The following is a 26,372-nucleotide window of genomic DNA, read 5'->3' as shown; positions in this document are numbered from 1 at the left end:
GTTTCTACTCCTCATGGGCTACAGGTACTTGACCCTTGCTTTGCCCATCCCGGGCTCTTATCTCTACCCTTCCCAGGCTGTGAGTCTCTGGCCCCAGTCACTGCGCTGCCCCTCTCTGGACTGTGAGATCTCTAGCCCTGTCTCTGCCCCTCTAGGGCTTCAGGCTTGCTGACCTTATTCCTCTCCTCCCCACCCATTGTAATCAAGCCTTTGCCCTCTGGCAGGGCTTCAGAGAGCTATATAACCCTAAGGCATCTTTTCTTTTGAAGCCAGACCTTGTTTGGCTACTTGAGCACTGACTGCTACTGGTTGGTTTGGGGGTTTTTTCTCTCAAAGTAACAGGAGCCTTATGCTTTCTGTTAGAGTCCATTTTTGACCACCCCACATGAGTGTGTTAGCATATTCACCAGACACAAGGAAAAGTGCTCAGAACAAAATGCCATGCACAATGGAGAGTCTGAGATAGCAAATTTGCAAAAGGAGTGGGACTTGGCAAATTATGGGTCTACCTTCAGTCATGCTCGCATCTTTTTCAGGACTCTCGATGTAATGTTGACCAGAGTATCTACCCCAATATTGAAAATGCATCTCTCCTTTTTTCACTTTCTTTGTCACCTGTAAATAGTCACATCTAGAAGCTAACAGTTCCTTGCTTCATTTCCCCACCTGCCTTTCTTATATCACACCCATTGTTAGGGCAATGCCTCATTGAAGTGAATATGTTGTTATTTGTCTGTCCCTTACCTGGAGAGTGGCATTCCTTTTTTATTATAATTTTTGGAAAGCCAAGTTGAAAAATTTGTTTCACTCAATGCAAAGCACTTAGTTTATATTGTTACCCTACCATAAAATTGTCTATAGTGAGAGAGAAGTTTTACAAGAGTGGCTCCAAAAGTCAAAAAAATAAGACTAAACCTCATCATAGTAAAGGAGTCTCAAGGAAACTTTAAAGCTGTAAAAACAAGAGAGGTCTGGAAAACATTTTCACCTTCTCCTAAATGTTGTATTTACTCCATCCTGATTATTTGCAGGGGGTGGGAATGGAGCAGTAGCCAGATTTCTGGTACTAACTGTAATCAAATTATCAAGCTTTTTACTTCATTTGAGATTGCACAGCAGGGAAAATAAATCAAAGCTGACCAAAGTGAATTTGCAACAGAAACCTAAAGAGGAAATGATCTGAGGAATCCTTGTATTTCACTATTTGAATTTTTGCTTTAAAATCAGTACTAAATTAGGACCATGGAGGTAGTACAGGAGAAAGTAGGGCTATCAAGCAATTTTTGCAACAGCTCAAAGCTGTAAGGACTACAGAATTACTAAAGCTATCCCAAAACTATTTCTTTAAATCTGTATGCTTCTTATAGTGATAATTTGTAAATAAAGTTACCAGTCTGTGAAGGCTAATAAGCATTTATGTGACAACTGAAATCTGAAAGTTGAGTATTCAGTTGTCAAAATATTGTTATTATTCTAGTATAGGGCCATGCAATTGCCTCCGTTGTAAATAAAAGTAAATAATAGCCTGTCTGTGCAACTTTTTACTTTATTTTATGGTAATAAGTAAAAATTATGCTTTAGACAATATAAACAATAATTATGTTAGTCACAGACCTTTCATAGATTGTTTACCTTATTTTGAATAAATATTGCAGTATGTTTTACAACATGCATACCTGATGATCTTGCAGCATAATATTTGCAGTTTTATGGTAATTACTACATTTTTGATAACTGCCATACTTGAGCATGATTATTGTATCTAGTCCTTTTAGTAAGCAATAATTCTATATTCAGTTAGGCTTGAAAAGGGTTAATAACTGCATATTCCAGAATAATGTTAAAGTGTTATGTTATGGTAATTTACACAGGAACAGAATGTTGTAGCTAGTGGAAGAGGACATTTTAATCACTTTAATGGTGTCTCATGTAGAGTTAATGACTCCCCTTGAGTTTGTTTGAAAAAAAAATTGTATACTGTTACATATGCATATGGTTAATATTGTGCTCTTACATATGTTGTCAAATATAATAATCTTAGATTACAGTTGTATGCCGTAAATAATTATTTTAATTCAGAATTTTTTACTACCTTAGAATTATTTCAGTTTTCTAAATTTAATTGTTTAAACTATTAAGAAATATTAAGTGCTATTAACTATTAAGCACTTTCCCAACTGATCCTAGAGAAGATTGGAGGACCCAAGTGACAGAAAAAATATGTGAATATATACACTCCCAAAATGATACAGGCAGTCCTCTGACTTGCGATTCAATTGGTTCCTGAAAACCGCATCTTAAGTCGAAACATCGTAACTTGGAACCAGTTTTCCCATAGGAACAATGTTATAAATGAGGGATTGGTTCCTGAACCAAGACTCAATATCTTATTTTCACCAAACGTGACCCAGAATTTTGTACTCAGTCAATTGTAGATGAGTAATATAGCCACATTAATGCATTTATATTGTAAATAGCAACCTATATGGATTTGGTAGCAGTCATATTGATAAGGACTTCTTTGAGGTGACTGTGCTGGACTTTTTGAAGGGTTCTTGGCTGGAGTCTTCTCAGGAGTCTTGGCTGCAAGTTTTTCTGGAATCTTGTCTGCTTTCTTAAAGGAAGTGTCCAAGGAAGTTTGGACAGATGTTCTCCAGGGAGATGGTCAACGCAGCGAACTTGTTCGCTCATATGGCATCACATCAGAATAAACCGTAGTGAAGTCGAAACTGAGGTCAAAGTCGAAATAGGGTGTCAGTTTATAAATGTCCTGAGTGCCATTCGTTGCAACCCAAAACGTCTTAAGTCGAGGACTTCCTTTATATGTATCTTGTTTTATCTGATAGACATTTGGGTGGCCTGGCCCTTCCCTGAAATCATTGGATGTCCCTGGAATTCATTTTTACTCTCCCAGTAAATTAACATAAATTGTCTTTGTATTGTTGGATGAATTTGGTTTGCATTAACCTCAAGCATCTTTATATTTTTCTGTGAGTGTCCATTCTGGTAGGTAGCTGCTGTTCAGTTGCACCCAGGTAATTGCCATGAGGGCACTTAGTTCATCAGATCAGGTGTATCACATTTTGGGAAAGGCATGTATAAGAATCATGGTTTCTGATGGGTTTTTGTGGGAGGTGTTGATAGTAGTAGCAGTGGAGATGTGCTGACAGGTTAATCATTTCTTGCCAAGGCAGGGATGTGTACTACTTGGTGTTTCATGGGTAATGTAGAGTTTGCTTCTGATGATAGGTTGGACAAGGTTAGGGGCTGTTTGAAAACCAGGAGTTAAGTGTCTGGGAATATGTTTCTTGGGGTCTGATCTTTGTCAGGTATAGCCCATAGTTGGTTGGTGATTCTGATCGGTTCAATTGTGGGATAGTAGATGACCACCAAGGAGTTTTCTTTTTGCATTGTAGTAGGTTACTGCAGGATATTTGGAAGCTCTTTCAGTTGTACAGTCTATTTCTCTACTGAAGCGTCCTTGCTGTTAGCATGAGAGAGACTGGTAAATGGAAAATTCAAAAGTTACCTTTTGTTTAAAAATCTACAATTACATATTTTAATATTATTTTATACATATTAAACTTTTTTCTCATCCCTCATTCTTAATGATTGTCTCCAGCTTGTTCAGTTAATTCAACAATATTATTGAATGAACTTCATTTTTTTTAATCCTACCTTATTAAAATCAGTGGGAATACAGTTAGGACCTACCTACTTCATAATATTAGAGTTCTTTGGGTAAAATTCTTCTTTTGAAATGGCAAAAAATGTTGAGTATTATTAGTGGATTAGGAAATATGATGGATGCTTTTAATGGAAAACCCCTGGGATGCTGTGTATACTTTTGTTTTTGTGAACTTGTAATCTTAAACTGTATCTCATGCTTGACTTCGCTTTTTGCCTAATTACACATGCAGCTTTGACAAATGACATTCTACTTCTTACTGGCCAGCTTTCCTGACCTTGTCATTATTACTAATGGCTAGATGTAGCTGCTTCAAGCAAAATAAGCAGCTGTGCATTTTAGTAGCTTCATTTTATTTGTAACTTATTCCATTCTTTTTCACAGAACAGCAAAAACTGGAGGGCAGCTGTTGACCTATGTGGACGACTTCTTACTGCTCATGGCCAAGGGTATGGCAAAAATGGACTGCCTACTAGTCATACAACAGATTCTTTGCAGGTACAATCACTTTGCATTCAGACACAGTGTTTAAGGTCTCATTCTTCCAAGAATATCAGTCAAGGAAGACACTTGCTCATGATCAGATCCAATCTCAAGATCATTGTATAAAAGATACTGTGGTGGAATATGGGGTGACAACACATTTACTGTCTAGTAAATTACCCTGCATTTGCTCTGTAATAAAATTAAGATAGCATCTTGGACACTAACTCATTCAGAAAGGCATAAGCAGTCACAGGAAAAAGCTTACTTCATCTGATTGATGTTAGGAATGGACTAGTAGTCCACAGTAGGCTGTCAGTAGGGGGGCACCAATAATCTTTTGGACAGATACGGATGGCTGATTATTAACGAGCCATATTGGCCAATACTGATCCAATTGCTGATATGAAGTGCATCAGGTAGGAAAGCAGGGTCCAGCTGGTAAATCTGTTTGAGTGGAGGAAGAGATTGAAGCCCCTGCAATGAGGGAGGGAGGCTGGGGCAGGGACAGGCACGGGCACTGCCCAGCCAGGGTGAAATGGGGGGATGGAGCCACAAGTGGCTCATCTGGGGGAGGTTGGGGTGGATCCTGCTGCTGTGTGCACCCCTGAGGGAGCCATGAGGGACATATGCCCCCAGGGTCTATGCATGGGCTGAGGGCAAGCTACCATTGCAGGCTGGGGCTGGGGGCAATGTTAGGCTCTTCCCGACAGGGGTTTGGGCCAAGGCTGTGCTCGGGGCAGGCAGCAGTGGCAACCCACCCTCACCTCATACACAGATCGGGCGGGAGGGAAACGTCCAGCCATGGCTCCTCTGGGGGTGCACTTAGCAGTGGGATTAGCTCCACACACACACCCCCCTTCCCCCCCCCCCCCCCCAGACAAACCACTTGCAGCTTCTTCCCACACCCTGCCCTGGCTGGGCAGCCCCACTCCCTTCCTCACCACAGGGGCCTTGATCTACTCCCTCCCTCCTGCCCCCATCTCCTTGCCACCCAGCAGACTTACTGGCTATGTGCATGCTTCAGGTGTGCATAAGCATGCGGCATTTATCAGCAACATTATTGGCCACATCAGCCAAAAAAAGCCAATTACTAATAATGTCAATTTTCCTTTTATCAATGCTGATACAATACAGACAGATGTATCAGTGCATTCCTAGCTATCAGCTATGAAAGCTTATGCCTTTCTGAATGAATTGGCCTGCTGTACCCTGCGTTTTGCCTAACTTCAGACTGATGTGGCTAACTGTCTTTCATTACACAGTGGTAAATGAAGCAAACACATGAATCTCAGGCTTATAACCTCATAGATCGGGGTGCTCAACCCCCAACCCACAGGTCATACCTGGCCCACAGAGCCATGGCATCTGGCCCCTGTGGCTTTCCACAAGTTGGGAAATTTGGTGGGAAAGGAGGGACCAAGCCACGTGTACTCTATCCCCCAACAACACTTCTAGGTCAGGGCTGGGTCAACACACTCAGCCAGGTCTGCCAGGCTTCCATCCTTCCCCCTTGCATGTCTAGATCAGGCCCCGCTATTCCACTCCCTGGATCTGGCCCACAGATGGACTGGGCTCTGTCCATCTGGCCTGTGGGCCAAATGGTTGGGCACCGCTGTAGTAGCTCACTCCAACACAGGGAAAAGATACCTGTTGAAAAATGTATAATAATTTAAATACATAGGCAGGTTACTCTATTTAATATGTAATGTATCCTCTCTCCAAAACCAGGAGTCTGTAGCTTTTTGCTGGTGCAGGCCAGACCTTGTGACCTGGCCATGGCCGCAGGCTGGAACCTCCAACTGATCTCTTCCCACTGACCCCAGCAGCAGCAGCTTGCACTCAGTGTGCTCCAGCACATCTGCACTTTCCTTTCTCCAGCAGAGGAAGCACAGGGGTGATGAAGCACCAGGCTCCTCAGCAAAGAGCAGTGCTACAGAGGGGATGAGCAGCATGGCACAACTCCATGCCACCAATCCACTGTGATGGATTGGACCTCGTTGTGGACCAAATCCAGTGCATAGGCTGTAGGTTGATCATCCCTATCCAAGAACTATTTCATCCTCGAATAGTCAGTTTTTTACCACAAATCAGCTCCCATTCCACCTGCTAACCAGGGCTATAAATTTAACAACCGAGTACAGTTCAGGGTACGTGACTCAGTAGAAATCATACTGTGTATTTCAGAATAGTAGGGCTGGAAGGGACCTCCCGCAGTCATCTAGTCCAACCTGCATCATAGTGATATCTTAGTGACATACTTTCTCCCATTCCATTACATAAAAGTAAATTTTACTTTTAAAATGCCACTTGATGTTACACTTTTATATATTTTGAGCTGGCTTTAAGGCCCAGTGCTTCCCAACTGACCTAAATATAATTTTCCTCAGTTTTACTGTTTTAATTGTTTTTTAAAATTGCTCCAATGACAAGCCTGTGACTTTAATTACTTATTTTCATGAATGAGTCTTAAGACTAACTATTTTAATTATTTCAGGCATAGTAGATTAAAAACCTAAAAGTAATTTTTGAGAAACTGTTACATGACCTGATGTTTTTCTGTGCTTTGCCTTTTTAGCTGTGGTTTGTGAGACTGGCACTGTTGGTGAAGTTAAATCTCTTCCAAAATGCAGAAATGGAGTTTGAACCATTTGGAAACCTAGACCAACCTGATCTCTACTATGAGTATTATCCTCATGTATACCCTGGTCGAAAAGGTAAGGCAGTTGACTTACATAATACTCCTTATCTCTGCTGTGAATGTCTAAAAAAGAAAAATCTAGTTGTCTCATTTGCTGAAGAAATTTCCTGTGTTCAGGTAATGGACCCAAATTATCATCCATTATTTAAATGGAGTAAGCTTTTAGCTGTTTCCTAGAAAAAAATTAATACATGCCTTTCCCAACATGCTCCTACATTGCTTGTATTACAGAAAAAGGATAACAAGATTCTTAATATCTTAGACAGGTGGTACTGTACATGTAATCCACTACAGTAATATAGCATTAGTTCAAAAGATATAGCAGTATGTGCAGTTCTCACAGGAAATGGATGGCTTATCATTGACAGCCATGCACAATAAGGAAAGAGAAATATGTGGAATAGAAGGTATTGCTTCTTTTGCCTTTCTTTCCTAGACCCATTCACTAAGTTATGAAAAGGCTAAACTTGCAGGAGAAATAAACGTTGTACATGAGTAAGGAAATAGGTGGTAAAGAAAGATTAAAAGGGGGAGGAAAAAATAAAGTTTGCACTAAGTATAATGCTGCTGCCATAATGCTTCAATATAACAAAATGTTAACTGGGAAGAAAGCAAAAGTATGATGCCAAATACAACATGCAGTAAATTACAACCTTCTTTTGTTTGATTAAATCAAGGATGCTTGGCTTGCAGGCCAGATCTAGCCCACAGAGCCATGTCAGCCATCCCACAGGCTCTCCATGGGTTTGAAATATTGGCAGGTGGGGAGCAGGCAGTGTTAATTGCTGCTGGATTGCCTAATTTCAGACCCTTGAGAAGCCCCCATGGACCAGATAGTATGGCCCTGCACACTACATCAGGCACACAGTCTAATCTGGACATAATCCAGGCTCATAGGGCCAGGCCAAGATGGCACAAGTGTATGAGGTTGGTCTGATCTGGGTGTATGAGGCCCAACCTGGCGCGCACACCCCATGTGGGATCTGGTCCACAGACCAGCCCCATGCCACTCATCTGGTCAAAGGGCCAAAATCTTGAGCATCACTATACTAAATGTATCATAGTGTTCCAAAGCAGTTTGTCACTGATTAAAGCAAAATCGTATATGAATAAAAAACCCTTAAATTAATCTTTAAATTAACTGAGAATAGGAGATTTACATTTTGAAATTTTTTAAAATTAGTACCATGTTTACTCAAATAAAAGATGGGTTGTTTTTCCAATCAGCATGGGGGGAGAAGTCCATACAAGGAAACCTCATTAAATACATTGCCTCATTAAACTGCTGCCAAAAACAGCATGTGCTCAGTAATGGAAATCAACTATGAAATTGACTAAATGAGTATTACTATAACACCCTGTGTTATCACCATTCCACATGCGGCCACTGCCATGCCCCCCACTCTGTGTGCAGCTGTGTGCCACTGCCGCACCCCCTGCCCCCACCCCCTTCCTCTGCTCCATGTCCGGCTGAAAACCCCTGCCTCAGGTAATCAGCAGTTTTGGGTTGCTGGCACCCCCTGTTCCCCATTCATGCCTGATAACAGAGCTTTTACTGTACAGTGTATGACAGTGTCCATTAAGCACAGTGCTCCTCAGTGCCAACTCCTTCAAGTCACAGTGAGCCACCACATTGCATACATTTATACTGAACTGTATCTTTTTCCCATTGCCAATGATTCCTGTTTCTTCTTGAGCCTAGCAGATATCGCCAAATGTGGCCCCATACAGTTCACTCAGGGCTATTGCCCTTCTCTCAGCCCGTCACATATGATTAATGTGGCTCCAGCTTATGAGGTGAACCTGGACAGGTGCCCTGTGCCTCTTCTGCATATACATTTTTGAAGGAACCCAGGACTTGTGAAAAGAACACCCAGTTCCAGTCATGAGTAGGAGACTAATAGCACATGGATCCTCTGTGAAGGGTGTCTGGAATACACATCTATACTGAGCAGTGCTGAGCTGTGGGGTCACCATGGCTTTAAATGCTGTCAACTGCTGGTTGGTTGGGGTCAGCCAAATGAAGTGTATGGTAAATCATGACCTTTTTGACTTTCTACTAATATCATGCACAGTTTCTACTATATATTAGTAGATGCAAAAGTGTTTCTTATGGAGTATCTATGCTAAAACTTGTAGCTGTTTAAAAATAAATATGCACCAATTCTAGATTAACTAAGTCTGTTGGGTACTGTATGCAAATTACTACAGCTATGTTTAATTACAAGGTCACTGTTTTCAAATTTTCTTCTCCCTTGCATGTGCTCAGGGAGAGCGGGGTCTAACAGTAAGGAGAGGGGGGGAAGGGGCTGCAGGGAGAAGCAGCAGAGGTGGGGCAGAGGGCAAGGGAGATATCTGATTTCCCACCCCCCCCAAGGGGGGGGCGGGGGATGGAATTGAAGGCAAACCTCCAATAATTATTTTCTGTACCTGGAAAATTATAACAAATTTATCCTTTTTCCATGTATAAAATCTAATTATTGGGAAGGTCATCTATTTTTCTTTTAACTATGATCTTTCAATGTGATTTTTTTTAATAGAAGAGGTGATGTGTATGATGCTTTTTTATCTTAAAAATATAATCGGTTTAAGAAAGGAGTTTTTATAGCGTGTGTCAGTATATAAGGGTTTCCAGCCACTGGAGAGTTTCCAGCACTGTACAATGTATGGATAGCTTATTTTATAGACTGGACAAATATTACACGGACTCTTTCTGTGATTGGATGTAAAATGTTCCCCAGTATTTCTGTAGTTCCTCTGAATGTGAGATTTGAAATATCTTTCTTAGAAGCAACGCTGGATTTCATACAACTGACAGAGTTATTTGAGGTAGAAGATAGGAGCTCTAGACAACCATTCTATTTCAGGATTACATATTTGACTGTAAAATGAAGACCTCGAAGCATAGACATTTTGACTTTGCGGCCAACTTCTTATTTAACAGCCAGGCATACTAACGTGCAGTTTGATCAACTAAGAGAAATCAAATCAAGATTCAATGCAGCTGACCTGTTTCTTATGAGGTATAATGTGAATACTAGATAAAGGTTTGGGAAGCCCTAGGCGGGCAAGGTTCTTTGGGTACATCTGATATCTTTTAGATCCACTGAGTACTTGGAAAAACGTTATTTGAAAGTTTTTTGGCACAATCACCCTTCTTCAGGCATAGGGAGTGTCTTCCCGGTAAACCTTCATTACTAAGGTTAGAGGAAGGCGCTACAGTATCATCCAGAATATATGAGACGAAGTAATTCTGATTCCACTTTGAATTGAACTATATAGTGTTGGGGCATGGATAAAAGATAGAATCTATGCATCATTAGCTAGCTAATTTAAATGATAGAATGGATATAAATCATACATATATTTTAGTTAAAGTGCATTACCATGTATCCACAACACACTGCTGTTTGCTAATCTTTCTTCTCATTTTGTGGTGTAACAAGCATAAAAGTAAGATTTTTGATTCATCAATATCATTTTCATTCACAATATATAAATGAAGCAAGCAATTAAAATGCACTTTAAGAAAAACATAGATACAAATAAATCACTTATACAAATGAGTTGTAATATGTTTAAATAGGGTGCATAATTTCTACCCATTCAAAATATTCATAACCAGAAATATAATAAATTACAAACTGGAGCCATTTGCTTTTTGCACTTCAGCCAAGGAACGCTAAGTGTTTCCCTGAGCTGATTCTGACAGTGAAGATACTCCTTCACTCATTTTCTTCTTGCAGAATTGGAGAGGGATGCTGTAGAATTGGATTTAGTCCCTTAAATTACCCTTTCTCTAATGTAGGGATGCTCAACCTCTAGCCCACAGGCCAAATCAAGCTTGCCGAGTTATGGCATCTGGCCTATGGGAAACCCCACAGGCCAAATGCAACAAATACCTGTTATTTGCATTACAGTAGTGATTGGAGGTTTCTAACTAAGATGCATCCTTCTAAACCTTGTACAACTTTGGAGCCTGTACCTGTGCTATAGAGTTGATATTTTAAGTGAGCTTGAAGAAACAAAAGAAAAAAAATCCCTCAGTTAAACTTAATAGAATCCAAGTGAGCTGCTTCTTTTTTGTCCAAAACTTGCCCAGTTCTATTCTCTTGTTTTCCAGTGTCAAATTTCCTCTTCCACAAGTCTGAAAGTTGCTGGCATCTTTGCTTTTTTCCTCTCACTTGGTTTTCATATCCAGACCATGTTGCTGTTTCTTTCATCATGTTTCTAAGATATAGCCTCTAGGAAACTATGATCCAAAGCCTTTTCTCATGTCTTCAATAATCATGACTTTCTCCTTTGTTATCCCTGGTACTTATGTAATTTCTTTCTTCTGTTATTCTTGATACAAATAGAATATCCCTTTAAATGCAAGGGAGTAGAAGCATCTGCCAGAATCACTTTACTGGCCAATGGATTCAATTAAATGACTCCCCCATTTGAATCCCTTCTCTTGCTTACGTTTCCCTTCCCACCCCCCAAACCTCAAAAGGTCCATGCCTGAAATGGAATTTCAGCTCAGTTTTTCCTTATCCCGGGCAAGTCCCTTAACCTTGAGGGGTAGAATTGGTGCCTCTTGTTCTCCTTTCTTCCACACTTCCTGTTTATCTTGGCTAACTAACCTTGTGTTCCATCACTGACCCGAGCCTAGTTGCTGCTGTGACTGTCTGGATGCCTGTGTCCAAAATGTGAATTTAATTTGTTTTTATCATTTGTGTCTAGCCATGCTTTTGGATTAGAGTATCCATTATGTAGCAGACAGACGAGCTGTAACAGAGCAAAAAGAGTCTTCAACGTTAAAGATCTTTTCTTAATGGGACTGTCTCAGAAACCAGTAAGTTTGATGCCTTTTTACATAAAAACCAGTCTAAAGGGAAGCAGCTGGAATCTCTTGTTTAAGCCCATGGTAGTTTCCCAGTTGAGGATCATAGGGCTGGAAGGGACTTCCCATGGTTATCTAGTCCATCCTCTGCTCAAGGTAGAATCATCCCAAACTAAACCATTGCAACCAAGTGTCTGTCCAGTATGCTTTTGAAAATTTCCAAGAATGGAGATTCCAAGGATAATCTGTTCCAATACTTGACCATCCTCATAGTCAGAAGGTTCCTCTTAATCTGCAGACTAAATTTCCTCTGCTGCAGGTTGAGGCCATTTCTCCCCTACAACCACAGAGAAAAGCCCATCTGAAGACCGTTTGAAGGTCTCAAATACCTACCACTGAAGGTATTTGAAGACCATTATCAAATCCTCCCTCAGTCATCTAAACTAAATAGCCTTCGTTCTTCCAGCCTTTCTTCACAAATCTTGCTTCCCAAGCCTGTAATCATTTTCATCGCTTTGGGCTGAACTCTTTCTAATCTGTCCACATCTTTTTTAAACATGGGGTCCTATAATAGTCCTATACTCTAGTGCAGAAGAATCACTTCCCTTGGTTTTGCCAGAGACAGTCCTGTTAATACAACCTGGTATATTTCTGGCTTTTTTTGGCAACAAGAGCACACCGTTGACTTATTCAGTTTATGGTCTACTGTAACTGCAGTACTACACAGAGGAGGACCTGGCAGTCTAAATGGACATTTCCCCCATCCGTATTTGTGCATGCAGTTATTCCATCCCAAGCGCACAGGACTTAACACTTGTCCTTGTTGAATTTCATGTGGTTGATTGCAGACCATTTTTCCAGTCTGTCCAGGTCATTTTGGATCCTACCCCTTGCTCCCAGAATGTCTTCAGCTCCGCCCAACATGGTGTCATCCACAAATTTGCTAAATGTGTAGTCAGTCCCATTTATCCAAATGACAGAATATCTGAATGCCAGATCCAGGACAGACTCCTTGAGAACCCCACTTCATACCATCTCCCAATTAAACACTCAGCCATTGAGGACTACTAACTGAGAACAGTGATCCAAACGGTTATGTATCTACCTTATAGTATTTTCATCCAGTCTGTATTCCTTAGTTTGCTAATGAGAATGTTACATGAGATATTTCAGAGCCACCTGAGTAATAGAATTGCGCGCACACACATTTTTTTTCCTGTTCAGTTAAACTGGAATGTCAAAAAAGCCTTCTTTTTTTTTTTTTCCAAGTCAACCCAAAATAGGTATTTTTAAAGAATGTTAAGCAAACTGAAGCATTCACCATTGCCACCAATTTTTGAATGGTGGCTGAGTCTGTCAATTCAGTCTACATTTTGAAAATAGTTCCAGGTCAGCTGAAGCTCTGTGTGCTTGGCCGTCTGTCTGGTTTGGGGAAGGGGGGATGAAATGAAACTTAGCCAAAGAAACCTAGAGTAGAGAATTTATTTCTAGATACTGGTTCTGTAAAAGAAGACTTTCTTCTAGATGTAAGGTGGCAAAGTCAAAAAGTCCTTAGACAAGGCAGTCCTTTTGGACTTTAACCAAACCCAGGCATCTGAGGGACTTGGGATCTAAACAGATAGATCATGAGATCTCTGTGACGAAGAAGGGTGTCAGACATAGGTCTGTTTCTGAGAGTGTTTGAGAGATTCAGAGTTAGGAAAAGTGACCAGTCTCTATCAGGGATGGCTAGGATACAAGAATTCTGCTGCATGAAGAATTGAAAGGTAGTGAAAATTATTTTTGTCATGTTGTGTAATAAAAATGGGACCTTTTGAGGTTTGGGGGGTGGGAAGAGAAACGTAAGCAAGAGAAGCACCAACACTCTTCTAAATAATCAGTAGCCCAGTAGCTAAGATGCTTGGTCTGGGACATGGGAGATCTAGGTTTCTTGTTCTTAATCAGGAACTTAAAATTTTGCAGCTGGGTTTCCCACATCAAAGATGTGTGCCCTAGCCATTGGGCTGCTTTGAGGTAGGTCTCTTGTGTGTCTTACGTTTTGAGTACATGGTATTTTAACAAAACACTTTCAATTAAAATTTCCCAAACAGCTCTAGTCAGTACTGAGATCTAGAGAGCCAAGCAGCATGTGAGATTCAGTGGTTTTGTCCTGTCACAACCTGTCAATGTGAAGAGCAAGACTAGGCTTGATTTGTAACATTTTATTAATCTGGTTCTCTCCCAGTCATCTCCCTGCTTCTTTTATGTCACCCATGGTGCGTGGAACAGCCTTTTCTACTTATTTTCTTCTCCTTATTTTAATACCCCTTTCAGACTCCCTTCTCTTATGAAGTTTACAAGAAACTATCCAGCCAGGTAGTAATAGTAGTTGTTAGTAGTGGGCATGTCTACATAAGATGCTAACTACACAGTAGCCAAATAATACTGTGCAGTAGTGCATCACAACAAACTCTGGTTACTGCACATTTATTTAGTACTTAATTATGCAAAGTGCTAAATAAATGCCAGTAACTTCTCATGTAGCCGTGCCCAGTTAGGAGGGAATTTGGGATACTTTATTCAATTAAAATAAAACCCAGTAAACCCAATCCATGTTGTTCCATATATCTTGCTCTCTTCTCTCATCACCAGTGTTTTGCATGCTTCAGACTGTAAACTTTTGAGGGCAGCACTAAAACACCACATCCTGTGATGGCATTTTATACATGGGGCCAGCTTCAGATCTGTCCTCTCTTCAGCAAATTCTTGTTTACGCCGAGTTCCTTCTGTTTGCAAGCCAGAGTAGATGCTTGTTCAAGGGACAGGTTTCAGTCTCTGTAATTAGTATTCCTCAATCCACCTTTGGTGCATTGCTCCTGTCTGCTAATCTATATAAAGGGATCTGCAGAGGCAATTTAATTAGGGAAGAAAAGGAAGTTATTTTGCCACTAAGCAAAGCTCTCTGAATATATTTATTTCCCCTGGTTCCGTTTGTTAGCAGTTTTGTGTACTGGTATCTTTTCCAGTTAGTATCAACATCACTAACTCCTTTCAGTTTTCTTCATTGTTTAAAGTTACTTTTCAGAACTGTTTATGCAAGATATATTTTCTGTTCAGTTTTTAGTGACCATATGCAAGCTTTGCTGCAAGTAAGATTTATTTGCATAGAAAGAAATCTGGATATCTGCAAAACTGGGCAATAGAACAGTAGTTGAAATAATGGAATGAAACAAGTTTCCTTTACTTTCCTTCAAGAAACCAACCAGTCTTTTAAAACAGTTTACTAAAACTATATCTTTTAGCTTTAAAATAAGAGGAACTCCTATATGCTGGATTTTCTGCAAGTTTATTACATTTGTTGGTGTTTTGACTTGATTGAGAATTCAAGGTTAATACGAAGAGACATTTTAAAGTTTAAAAGGTAACCATCCTGTTCTACTTATATTTGACCTGCTGATTCAGAATATTTAGAATATCACAGCTAGTTAAAGACATCAAACTCTAAGAATAAAAATAGTCTCTAGAAAACTTACTTTCAGCCACAGTCTTGCCTTCACTCAACTTCAGACATTATTTATTTATATTTACTAGGATAGAGGCAAAGTTAAATGCCACTGAAAGTTGTTGACAGGTATTTTTATTTCTTGATGATACTTTTAAACTGTTTAGCTTCAAAGTAACGCTTCATAAAATTATTTCTTTAAGATCTATTTGGAAAATACCTTTCTAGTAATATTAACAAGTAAATTTAATGAGTTCTAAACAGTATTCACAAACGCCTGGATCACACAGGAAAGTATGGCCAGAAGAGACATCACACGATCTCTCTTCCCCAGACTAAATAACCCTAGTTCTTTCAGTCTTTCCTCATAACTCTTGCCCCTGAGGACCCTAATCGTTTTGTTGCCCTGTACTGAACCCCTTCCAAACTGTCCACATCTTTCTTGAAGTGTGGGACCCAAAACTGGACACAGTACTCCAAGTGAGGCTTCACCAGTGCAGAATAGAGTAGACGAATCGCTTCCCTTGATTTGCAAGTGACATTTCTGTTGCCTTTTTTTGGCAACAAGAGCACACTCTTGGCTCATATTCTGCTTATGGTCTTCTTTAACCATCAGGTCCTTCTCTGCAGTACTGCAGCGTAGCCAGTCATTCCCCAGTCTGTATTCCATCCCACTTGCACTTGTCCTTGTTCAGTTTCATCTCATTTCTGGGCCATTTCTTCAGTCTACGTAGATCATTCTGGAGCATAGCCCTGCACTCCGTAGTGTCCACAATTCCACTCAACTTGGTATCATTCTTAAACTTGCTAAGTGTGCTTAAATTTGTTAAGTATGCACTTGATCCCATTGTTCAAATCATTGATGATCTTGAGCAATACCGAACCCAGGATAAACCCTGGGGGAACCCCACTTGATTCCTTCTCCCAACTAGTTGCTGAGACATTGAGGACTACTTGCTGAGTGCAGTGATCCAAGCAGTTATGTATCCAGCATGTATTTTCTTAGCTTTTTAATGAGGCAGTTGTGGGAGACTGTCCAGAGCATTCTAAAATCAAGGTATACCATGTCCACTGCTTTCCCTTCATATGCAGAGCCTGTCAGTTTATCATAGAAGAAAATTATATTGATCAAGCATGACTTGCTCTTGGGGAATGCATGCTGACTGTTTCTGATAGGCACTTCACAACAGATTCCTTGGGAACCTACTCCATACTCTTTCCAGGTATCAAGGTAAGGATGACTGATCTGTAATTACCTGAAGATGGATTTTATATTTACCCTTTTCCGTTCATCTGAGACTTCATCCAACCTCCCTTAGTTGTCAAAAAGGATAGCCAGTGGCTCTGAAATTACCTCAGCTAATTTATTCAGTACCTTCCGATGTATTATCTGACCCTGCCGACTTGAAAGCATCTAGCTTCCCTAAGTAATCCCTAACTCGTTCTGTCATAGGTGGAACATTCCTGATATGGACATAAGCGGGGTGGAGCAGCTCCAATCTAGACATTTGAAGGAGGTGGGGTTTGCAGCCTGCCCCTGATCCACACACATGACAGGGGTGGAAATGGGGAGCATCCTGGCTCAATCCCACAACGTGGCTATGGCTTGGGGGAGGATCCAGCTGCACAGTTTGCTCCGCTGCCAAATCTTCCAACAATGGGGTTTCATTGGCTGGATGCTATGGTTCTGCAGGCCAGATTTGGCCTGCAGGCTAGAAGATGACCACCCCTGCTCTAGGCTGTTTCGTCTCCCTCCCTACCTATGCTGCCAACTGCCAATTTTGGAGATTATTTGGAGATTTTGTACATGAATGCAGGAAAAAGTGTCATTATGCTGTTCACAATTGCAAATTTAGCCATGAAACTTGCTTGTTTTATATACATGTCTATAGCTGGTTGTATCTGTACAGATCATAATTTCTAGACCTCATTCTTTTAACGGGGAGGAGCTGAAAAAATTGTCTATCTGTCTGTTAATAGCTATTTAGGTAACAAACTGTCCGCCAAATTTCTGTGTGCATGTCTGCATTATAATGCACTAGGGCATCTGAAGCTAAATATTTATCGTGGCTCTCCTGACTCATGGATTCCATGTTTTACATGGGGTTTTGTCTTTTTAGTTCTATACAGCCTATACTATTAATATACATAGTGACTGAACCTGTGTTCATCACAGTAATAACTCATAAAACCACAAGCAAGGAAAAGGATAAGATGACCCAAGAGGTCTTTCCTGTTGCTAATTCCTGTGTTTCTGTGGAAGGAGTGATAGACAAGAATTAAATTGCAGATTTAAATTGCTGTGTACTTCATGTCTGGGATGATGATATGTGTTTGCTTCTGCTTAATAGAGACTATTGAAAGTTAAGAGTTTTTTGTAGGGTTTTTTTGTTGTTTTTTTAGAAGATGATTTGTTGTCTTTTTAGAAGATGATTTTAAATGATAGTATATCTTTTTCCTCAAAATATAAATTATATGTAAAAGGGAAAGCTTTTGACCTAGACCAGTAATACTCAACTCTCTTGCCATATGGGCCAAATGAGCAGTGGGCACAGCAGGATCCAACCCAGTCGTACAGAGGAAAGTGGGGGCAGCCTGGCCTCAACTCAGCCGTGGGGGTAAGAGGGTGTGACACGGGTCCCACTGGGGGAGGGGGCATGACGTGGCCCTGATCTGGCTCCTCCGGGGGGAGAAGGTGTGGCTCGGCCCCAATCTGGTCCTGCAGGGCTTGGTAATTTGGCAGCAGGAAAGGAATAGCAGTATTAATTGCTCCACCTCCAAATTTCCCAATCTGTAGGTAGCATTGTGGACCAGATGACATGGATCCAAGGGCTGTGTATGGCCCACAGGCCAGGGTTTGAGCACCCATAACCTAGACCAAAGTTTCCCTGCTTGCACAATTGATTCACTTCTTTCTTCCAGCATTATTACACTCTGTTTCATTACAGTAAAATTGACTACCTTATTCTTCATTGTCTTGTGGGTAGGGGCAGACTGTAACTAAAGAGCATGCCCTTCAATATTTAATTGCAAGAGCTCTAGAAACCGACTTCTCATTCTACACCTCATGAACTGTGTTACTAATCTTAGCACAAGTATTTGGGCTTTCAGGCTGCAGCTGTATTATGGCCATAGGGATATGGCAGTATATGTTGCAATAAGATGACACTTCTGGGTGAGTAGTGAAGACTAAAAATGTTATTTTTCCCCAGAGTGTGGTATAAGTCTAGACAGCCTTCAAATACTATTTTAGCACTCCTTTTTTTTTGCCCCTGAATTAGAACTGTGTTCTCTTTCTGATTCCACTCCAACCCAAAATAGTTTGCATTTTAATAGAAAGCAACTAATTGCACCATTGAAATATTTAATTATGCAGGTTTTTCTTTTACAAATGTCTTGAATTACTTAGCAATGCTCTTAGTTTAAATCATTTTATATTTTTTTCGTTCTGCTTTGAATTTCAGATCCTTTCAAGGAGTTTTTGTCAAAAGTAGTGAGAAAACAACATCATAATCTAGCAACCCATCCTAGCCCTGTAACATGACTCCTGCCCCAGCACTGGTACAGCCAAATTGGGCCACAGCATACAACAACAGGGCTAGCACGTGGCTCCCAGCCCTGGCACAAAGCTTCACAACCCCAGTCACAGCTCCCAGCCTCTAAGGATCCAGCCCCAGTGCATGTTTTCCAGCTTTGCCTGTCAGCCCTTCAGCCCCTGTTCAGGCCCCATGCGACTCCCAAGGCCTCAGCCCTGGCACGCGGCTCCCAAATGCTCAGTCCTGGTACATGCCGCCCCAATTCTCCAGGCATGGCGCACACAGCCCTGCCGGAGATCCCAGTTACTTATCCATACTTTAAGGTAAAATCTTTTTCCTTCTTGGGGCCTTCTCGAGATAGGATCCATGTTATTCAGGCATGTGTTATATGAGAAAAAAATACGGTAACTCAGTTTTTTCCATCTGGAGAAGACTTGCAGCAGATGTCAGTCAGTAGTTTTGAAGGAGTGTGGAGCATAATACGCTAGGGTATAGGCTAGGGAAGCTACTAATCTGTGCACTTACACAGCATATATGCTGCTATATCTGTAGTGAAAGTGGCAGCTAGCTGCTTGAAACTCCCCTGCCCCTTCTGTGTCCTACTCTCATGTCCCCAAAGTAGCTAGATCAGTGGTGGGCAAAATATAGAATGTGGCCCAGATCTGGCCCATCAGGTGACTTGATCTGACCTGTTGCTGCCCCATTGGTCCTCGCACTCAAACCAGGGGAGCCCACACCAAGCCAGCACATGCAGCTTCAGCAGAGATGTTCCTGGTGTAGCTGCATTCAGGTGCAGCTCTGCTCCCTCCACTTCCACCAATGGCTCCTGTTCCTGATCTTGCCCCTGCTGTGCCAAGCTGCTCCAGGTGAAGAGCTCCAGCTGGGCAGCTCCTGCCCTAGCACGTGGGGCTCCATCTCCCAGCCACCTCCCACTGGAAGGCAGTGAGAAGCTGGAGCTGGAGCCCCATGCATTGGGGCAGGAGCCGCCCAGCTGAAGCTACCTGCCCGCCTGCCAGGAGCAGCGCAATGCAGTAGGAGCAGAAGCTGCCGCTGGAGGCAGGGAGAGCAGAGCAGCAGCTGCCTGCAGCTGCACTGGGAACAGCCCCGCCAGAAACTTCTCCTGCCCCTGCTGCACTGCACTGTTCTGGCAGGCTTCAACCAGCCAGTTTCAGCCAGGCAGCTCTCCTGCTCCAGTGCACAGGGCTCCAGCTTCAGCTTCCAGCCGCCTTACTGAGAGCTGGAGCTGAAGCCCTATGTGCTGGGGCAGGAACTGTCTGGCTGAATCTGCCCACCTGCCCAGTGCAGCTGGGATAAGATCAGGAGCAAGACCATGGTTGAAAGTGGGAGGAGTAGAGCAGCACCCAGCTGGCTGCAGTCACACCTGGAATACCCCACTAGAAGCTGGTTAGTGCTATGTGGCAGGAACAGCACTACCCAGCCAGGCCAGGCTGCAGTTGCCAGTGGGAATGCAGCATGAGCTGCCCCAGTGTGAGTGGGTGGGGCTTGGCTCCTTGCAGAGCACCACGGGGGCAGTGTGGACCATACCACCCAGACGAGCTCCACTGCACACACCCCCCACACACCTTCACTCTTTCCCCTTCCCCATGGCAAGCTCCCAGGGCCTAGCACCCAGACAACCTCCCTCCCACACATGCATCACCCCCCACCCAAAATCCCCAAGAGCTGTCACCACCCCATGACCCAGCCCTGTGATCACAGCCTCACTGACTCCTCTCACTCCTGAGCACTGCTCCCTGCCTGCCTGCAGCCCCATAGGGAGTTTTGGTGAGTTGTTCTGAGGGGTGGGGGAGAAGGCGGGAATGCTGACCGGCCTGCAACAGAACTCCCTATGTAGCCCTCAGGCCCAAATAATTGCCCACCACTGAGCTGGATGTTGAAAGCAGCTTGAATGTGAACTTGCATGCAGAGACCAGCCTGTTCATTTATAAACTTACTTTCCTTAGGCCTGTAACTCAGCTCAGTTCCATGTGGTACAAGCAAATGCTCATTCCCGGTTCCCATCAACTTCTGGTGAGTGGGGAAATTTGCAGCAAGATTAGAGCTTCCAGAGACATAGATGGGAGTAAAAGCAAAATCTTTGATGTACGGATGGGGAGAATGAGGGTAGAAAGAAGGAAAAAGAGGCCAACTAAAATGCACAGAAAAAGAGACTAGCATATTGGGGGTTCTTATCCGCAACTTGGTTCCGCTTGTGAACTGCAAAGAGAGCGGAATCATTTTTATATATTATATTAATGTTTCCCTGTGCTGACATAATGCAGCTTCTGTAGACTTTTTGGGCACTGCTTCATAACCTGTGGCAGATCTCCATCATTAGAATTCATCCCATAAGCCTCTCAGGACTGCAAAGAAACATGGTAAAGGAAAGCAGTACTTTCCTTTTAAGTCTACAGGTAGTTTTGATGCTCCATCTCTGTCACAATCTGTCTACAATGAAATCTGCTAACAGGACATTTCGCAAGGGGCAAGACTAGATGATTTAGGGGGCAAGGCATGCAAGTGTACCTCTTGGCACCTAAGTTCCCTGATATTTTAAATGGGAAAATTAAATGACAGTGATTGGGATTCCTAACATTGGCACACTGAGCTGGGGAATACATGAGCTAGTCGATAGGAAATGTCAAAGAGTTGGATTATCCGAAATCCTGTATCTCTTCCAGGTTTAGGCACCTGTCTGAAACTGATTCGCAACCTGAAAACCATGCCTAGCTATCTTCGGATGCAAGTGATTGGTTTACTCCTTTCTTTTAACAATTAGGTGCTGGAAAAAAAAATGTGATAATTGGAGCACTAACCCAGAAAATGGGAGCCCTAGCTTATAGGCCTTTCTCAGCCTGAGGGTGTACATCTGTCACCTAGCTTATCTAACAGGCTAGAGGATAGATAGGTAGGGGGGTATGGCTTCTCATCTGTGCGGCAAGAAATGCATGTCATGGGGCCAGAAAGAGGGTGAGCAAGGAAGAAACAAATTCTGTAGCTTGGTAATGAGGGCAAACACCTGTGATGGGGAACTCCTGGGTTTTCTGGTGCCTATTCCCAGGACTGTTTTATGCATTTTTACATTATCAATCACTGAATAAAAGGCAGCATGAAGTGCAGGGTTCCCTCCCAGATCTGCCTTTAGCCAGTGCTTAACTTTCTCAGTAACACAGCCGTACAAAGTTTTGGTTGGATTTATATCCCCTCAGGTTGAGAAGGGCCTAAAGCCTTTCACAAACCCAGGTGTTTTAACTAGTAAGCTGTTATGGGAAAAGTGGTCATCACCAGTATCCTCCAGCAACCATGTTTGAGTTAAGGTGCCCATAGGTGCTGAAAAAAATGCTCCTAGTCACTGTTACATGTACTCTGAATATACCTACAGCCTTGGGCCATTCTAGGGACTTAGGTGTAGAGATGCTTAATTTTTGAATCCCAAATAGCTTTAGGCATCTAAATACTCAGTTCAGCCAAGATGATGGTGCCTTTGGGCATGCATAGTAGCAGATCATGAGGTGCCTAAGCAGGTTTTATGGTAGGAATGTGGGAACCTGAGAAGAATGGAGAGGAGTTATATGAATTACTTTCTTGGATTTAAGCATCTAAATTCTCCCACATACCTTTATGAATTTTATCTTATATAACATTTTGAAAATTTAACCTGTTTCCTCCCTGTAAATATGTACAGTGCCAAATACATTAAGAGAACTAAATAACTAGTATTATCTCCCCCTCCCCTATCCTAATAGAATCATAGAAGTACGGTGGGAAGGGACCTTGTAGATCTTCAAGTCCAACTCCACTGCCTGGGCAGGAGAAAAAACTGGGCTCAAATGGTCCCAGCTAGGTAGGCATCAAGCCTCCTCTTAAAGACCCCCAGGGTAGGAGCCAGCACCACTTCCCTTGGTTCTACATCCTAGCTGCCCTAACTGTGAAGTAGTTCTTACGGATGTCTAATCTAAACCTACTCTCCAACAACTTATGGCCGTTATTCCTTGTTATGCCAGGGGGCACTAGGGGAAACGAGGTCTCTCCCAAACCCTTCTGGTCCCCCCCTAGTGAGTTTATAGATGGTCACCAGGTCCCCCCTCAACCTTCTCTTGTGAAGGTTGAGCAGGTTCAGGTCCCACAGTCTCTCGTTGTAGAGTCTGCCCTGCTGTCCCCGGATCATTCAGGTGGCCCTCCTCTGGACCCTCTCAATGTTGTCCACATCCCTCCTGAAGTGGGGTGCACAGAAGTGGACACAGTACTCCAGCTGTGGCCTGACCAATGTTGCATAGAGGGGGAGGATCACCTCCTTGGCCCTGCTAGAGATGCACCTGTGGATCCATAACAAGGTCCAGTTAATCCTGCCAACCGTGACCTTGCATTGTCGGCTCATGTTCATCTTGGAGTCAATAATGACTCCAAGATCCCTTTCTGCTTCCATGCTTTCAAGAAGTGCGTTTCCCATCTTAAAAGTGTGCTGCTGGTTACTACTGCCCAAGTGCCCAAAGGGTGGGCTGTTTTTGCTAGCCCACCCCTGCAACCTATCCAAGTCTTGCTGCAGTCTTTCCCTCCCTACTAGCGTGCTCACCTCACCCCAAATTTTGGTATCATCAACGAATTTAAACAGGTTGCTTTTCATCCCATTGTCCAAATCACTGATAAAGAGATTGAACAGCGCAGGCCCAAGAACCGAGCCCTGGGGAACTCCGCTGCCCACTTCTCCCCCGGTCGAATATGACCCATCCACCACCACCCTCTGAGTGCAACCCTTCAGCCAGTCTGCAATCCATCTGACTGTGTAGGCATCAATGCCGCAGTTGCCCAATTTTTTAATGAAGATGGGGTGGGAGACGGTGTCAAAGGCCGTGCTGAAGTCGAGAAAGACTACATCCACGGCAACACTTGCATCCAGTGCTTTTGTGACCTGATTGTAAAAGGCAATCAGGTTGGTCTGACATGACCTGCCCCTAATGAAACCATGCTGGTTGCCCTTGAGCATCATCCCTGAAGCCAGACCATTGCAGATGTGCTCCATGATGATGCTCCTTATTTGCTTTGTCTCCACAACTTAGGAGCCAGAGCATTAGTGTCTCCCTCATGATTCACAGGGCAGCACATTGCCCTTGAGACCCTCTACCATTGCTTCTGACCACAGGAAATAAAACTGAAGCTGGAAGGGAGATCCAAGTCTGGTGTTGCCCTCATAGTTTCATAGCTAGTGTCAGGAAGAACCCGAATAGATCATCTAGCCTGACTCCCTGCCACAGGCAGGAATGAATACTCGGTTCACAAGGCCCCAGACAAGTGAACATCCAACCTCCTCATGAATTTGCCCAAGGTAGGGGCGAGGACCACTACCCTGGGAAGTTGGTTCCAGGTATTGGCCACCCTAACTGTAAAATATTGCCTTCTGATCTCTAACCTAAACCTATTTTCCATCAGCTTATCACCATTGTTCCTTGTCACCCCAGGTGGTGCTGGGGAGAAAAGGGCTCTACCTGTTTGCTGTTGATCTCCCCTGATGAGTTCGTAGGCAGGCACCAGATTCCCCCCTCAGCCTCCTCTTGCTAAGGCTAGACAGGTTCAGGTCCCTCAGTTTCTCCTCATAGGGCCTATCTTGCAGCCCTCTCACCAAGCAGGTGGCCCTCCTTTGAACCCTCTGCAGGCTGGCCACATCCCTTTTTGAAGTGCGGTGCCCAGTACTGGATGCAGTACTCCAACTGTGGCCTGACCAGTGTCGCACAGAGGGGGAGTATCACCTCTGTGGACCAGCTTCACCTTTTGGATGCATGATAACCTATGACTGGCCTTGCTGGCTGCGGTCTGGCATTGGTGGCTCATGTTCATCTTGGAATCAGTAATGACGCCAAGATCCTGTTCTGCTTCCGTGTTTTCAAGAGGGGAACTCCCCAGCCTGTATGTATGCTGTGGATTCCTTCTCCCAAGGTGCAGCACCCTGTATTTGTCTACATTGAACGCCATCCTATTCCAGTCTGCCCACTTCTATAGTCTGTCTAAATCTATTTGGAGCCCCTCTCTCCCTTCAGGTATGTCCACCTCGCCCCACATCTTTGTGTCATCAACCAACTTGGACAGCGTGCTTTTCACCCCCTCGTCCAAGTCACTGATGAAGATGTTAAACAGTGCGGGCCTGAGGACCAAGCTCTAGAGTACCCCACTGCTCACATCTCGCCAGGTTGAATATACAACTGTCCACCACTACTCTCTGGGTGCACACTATCAGACAATTTTTTACCCATCCAACTCTGTCGCTTAACTTATTGATGAGGATGGTGTGAGAGACAGTGTCAAAGGCCTTCTTAAAGTCTAGAAAGAATATATCAACAGCGACGCCATCATGTAAGGATTTAGTTACTTGGTCATAAAAGGCAACCAGGTTGGTCAGGCAGGACCTGCCTTTGATGAACCCATGTTGATTGCCCCAAGCATGATCTCCCCTGCTGGCCCCCCCACAGATGTGCTCCTGGATGATTCTCTCCAAGATCTTCCCAAGCACCAAGGTGAGGCTTACAGGCCTATAGTTACTTGGGTCCTCCTTCCTCCCTTTCTTGAAAATTGGGACCACAGTAGCCAGTTTCCAATCCCCCGGCACCTGGCCAAATGACCACGACTACTCATATAGTTGGGCCAAGGGCTCTGTGATGACCCCTGCCAGCTCCCTAAACACTGTTGGGTGGAAGGCATCTGGACCTTCAGATTTCAAAATGCCTGGCCCTTCCAGAAGATCCCTAACTACATCTGCGCTGACTGACAGCTTCAATGCATTTTTTTTCACAATATAGGTTTCCCACTTCTTTTTTTTTTTAATGCTGTACATGTGTTCCTGAAGAACAGCGCGTAAATCGAATTCACGTAAAGCGAACCCACTTTGCAATGTAACAAATAGGGATAGGTTCCCATGGCAGTGAGAGGAGTGAGGCTGGGACTAGGGAAGAGACAGGGAGAGGGGTGCCACTCCCGGGGCTGCACAAGGCAGCAAAGCAGAGGGAACAGAGTGATACTTGCCTCACCCCTGGCTGAAGTGGCCCCAGGAGCAGTCAGCGTCTGCAACCGCTGGGCTGCACCGTGCTCCACCTGTCCCTACTCAATTCTGCTCCTGAGCTGCGCCGTGCCCTGGTGCACACAGCTGGTATTGGCTGCTCCCAGGCCCGCTGCAGTCGGGGCTGGGGTGAGTGCTGTGCCCCGTGCCATCTGGGGCTCTGCTTGTCCACACTCACCCCAGCCCATGCTGTAGCAGCCAACATCAGCTGCTTGCACCACATCATGGTGCAGCCCAGGAGCTGGGTGAACCCAGGCACTGAGGGGACAGGCAGAGCACAGTGCACCTCAGTGGCTGCAGGGAGCTGGCACTGGCTGCTCGTGGGGCTGGTGCAACCAGGGATAGGGTGAGTGGAGCCACGGCCCTTTCCCCTCCCCCTACAGAGTTACCTGCTTAGGCAGGGGTGGGGAGCATCTATGCTGATTGCATAAGAGCAAATTTACCTCTCATATAACAAATTATGGGTCTAAATATGCTCATCGCACATGAGCGAATTCACATATAAAGAACCCACATAAATTGAGGGAGGCCTGTAATGTTTCCCTTAGACCAGTGAAAATTGGGAACTACTACTTTAGGCTAAGATGCTCCTAGGTCCTTTGTCTTTGCAGTG

At 43.5% G+C, this 26,372-nt stretch overlaps 1 protein-coding gene across 4 annotated transcripts in view; it reads left to right on the top strand.

Annotated features, from left to right (window-relative positions):
* The window catches only part of TRAPPC12 (trafficking protein particle complex subunit 12), a 102,212-nt gene that overhangs the window by 16,057 nt on the left and 59,783 nt on the right, over positions 1 to 26,372 (top strand). For all 4 annotated transcript variants that reach the window (XM_090032705.1, XM_090032715.1, XM_090032696.1 and 1 more), the window contains 2 exons: positions 4,073 to 4,186; positions 6,750 to 6,888. In XM_090032705.1, coding sequence (XP_089888831.1) covers positions 4,073 to 4,186; positions 6,750 to 6,888 — 253 coding nt within the window. The remainder of the gene's footprint in view (positions 1 to 4,072; positions 4,187 to 6,749; positions 6,889 to 26,372) is intronic.

This window comes from Crocodylus siamensis, chromosome 1 (assembly GCF_052110815.1).
Source record: "Crocodylus siamensis isolate JL-2025a chromosome 1, ASM5211081v1, whole genome shotgun sequence".
Classification (NCBI taxonomy): domain Eukaryota; kingdom Metazoa; phylum Chordata; order Crocodylia; family Crocodylidae; genus Crocodylus; species Crocodylus siamensis.
Note: the sequence above shows the minus strand (reverse complement) of the source record. Positions and strands in the feature narration are given on the sequence as shown.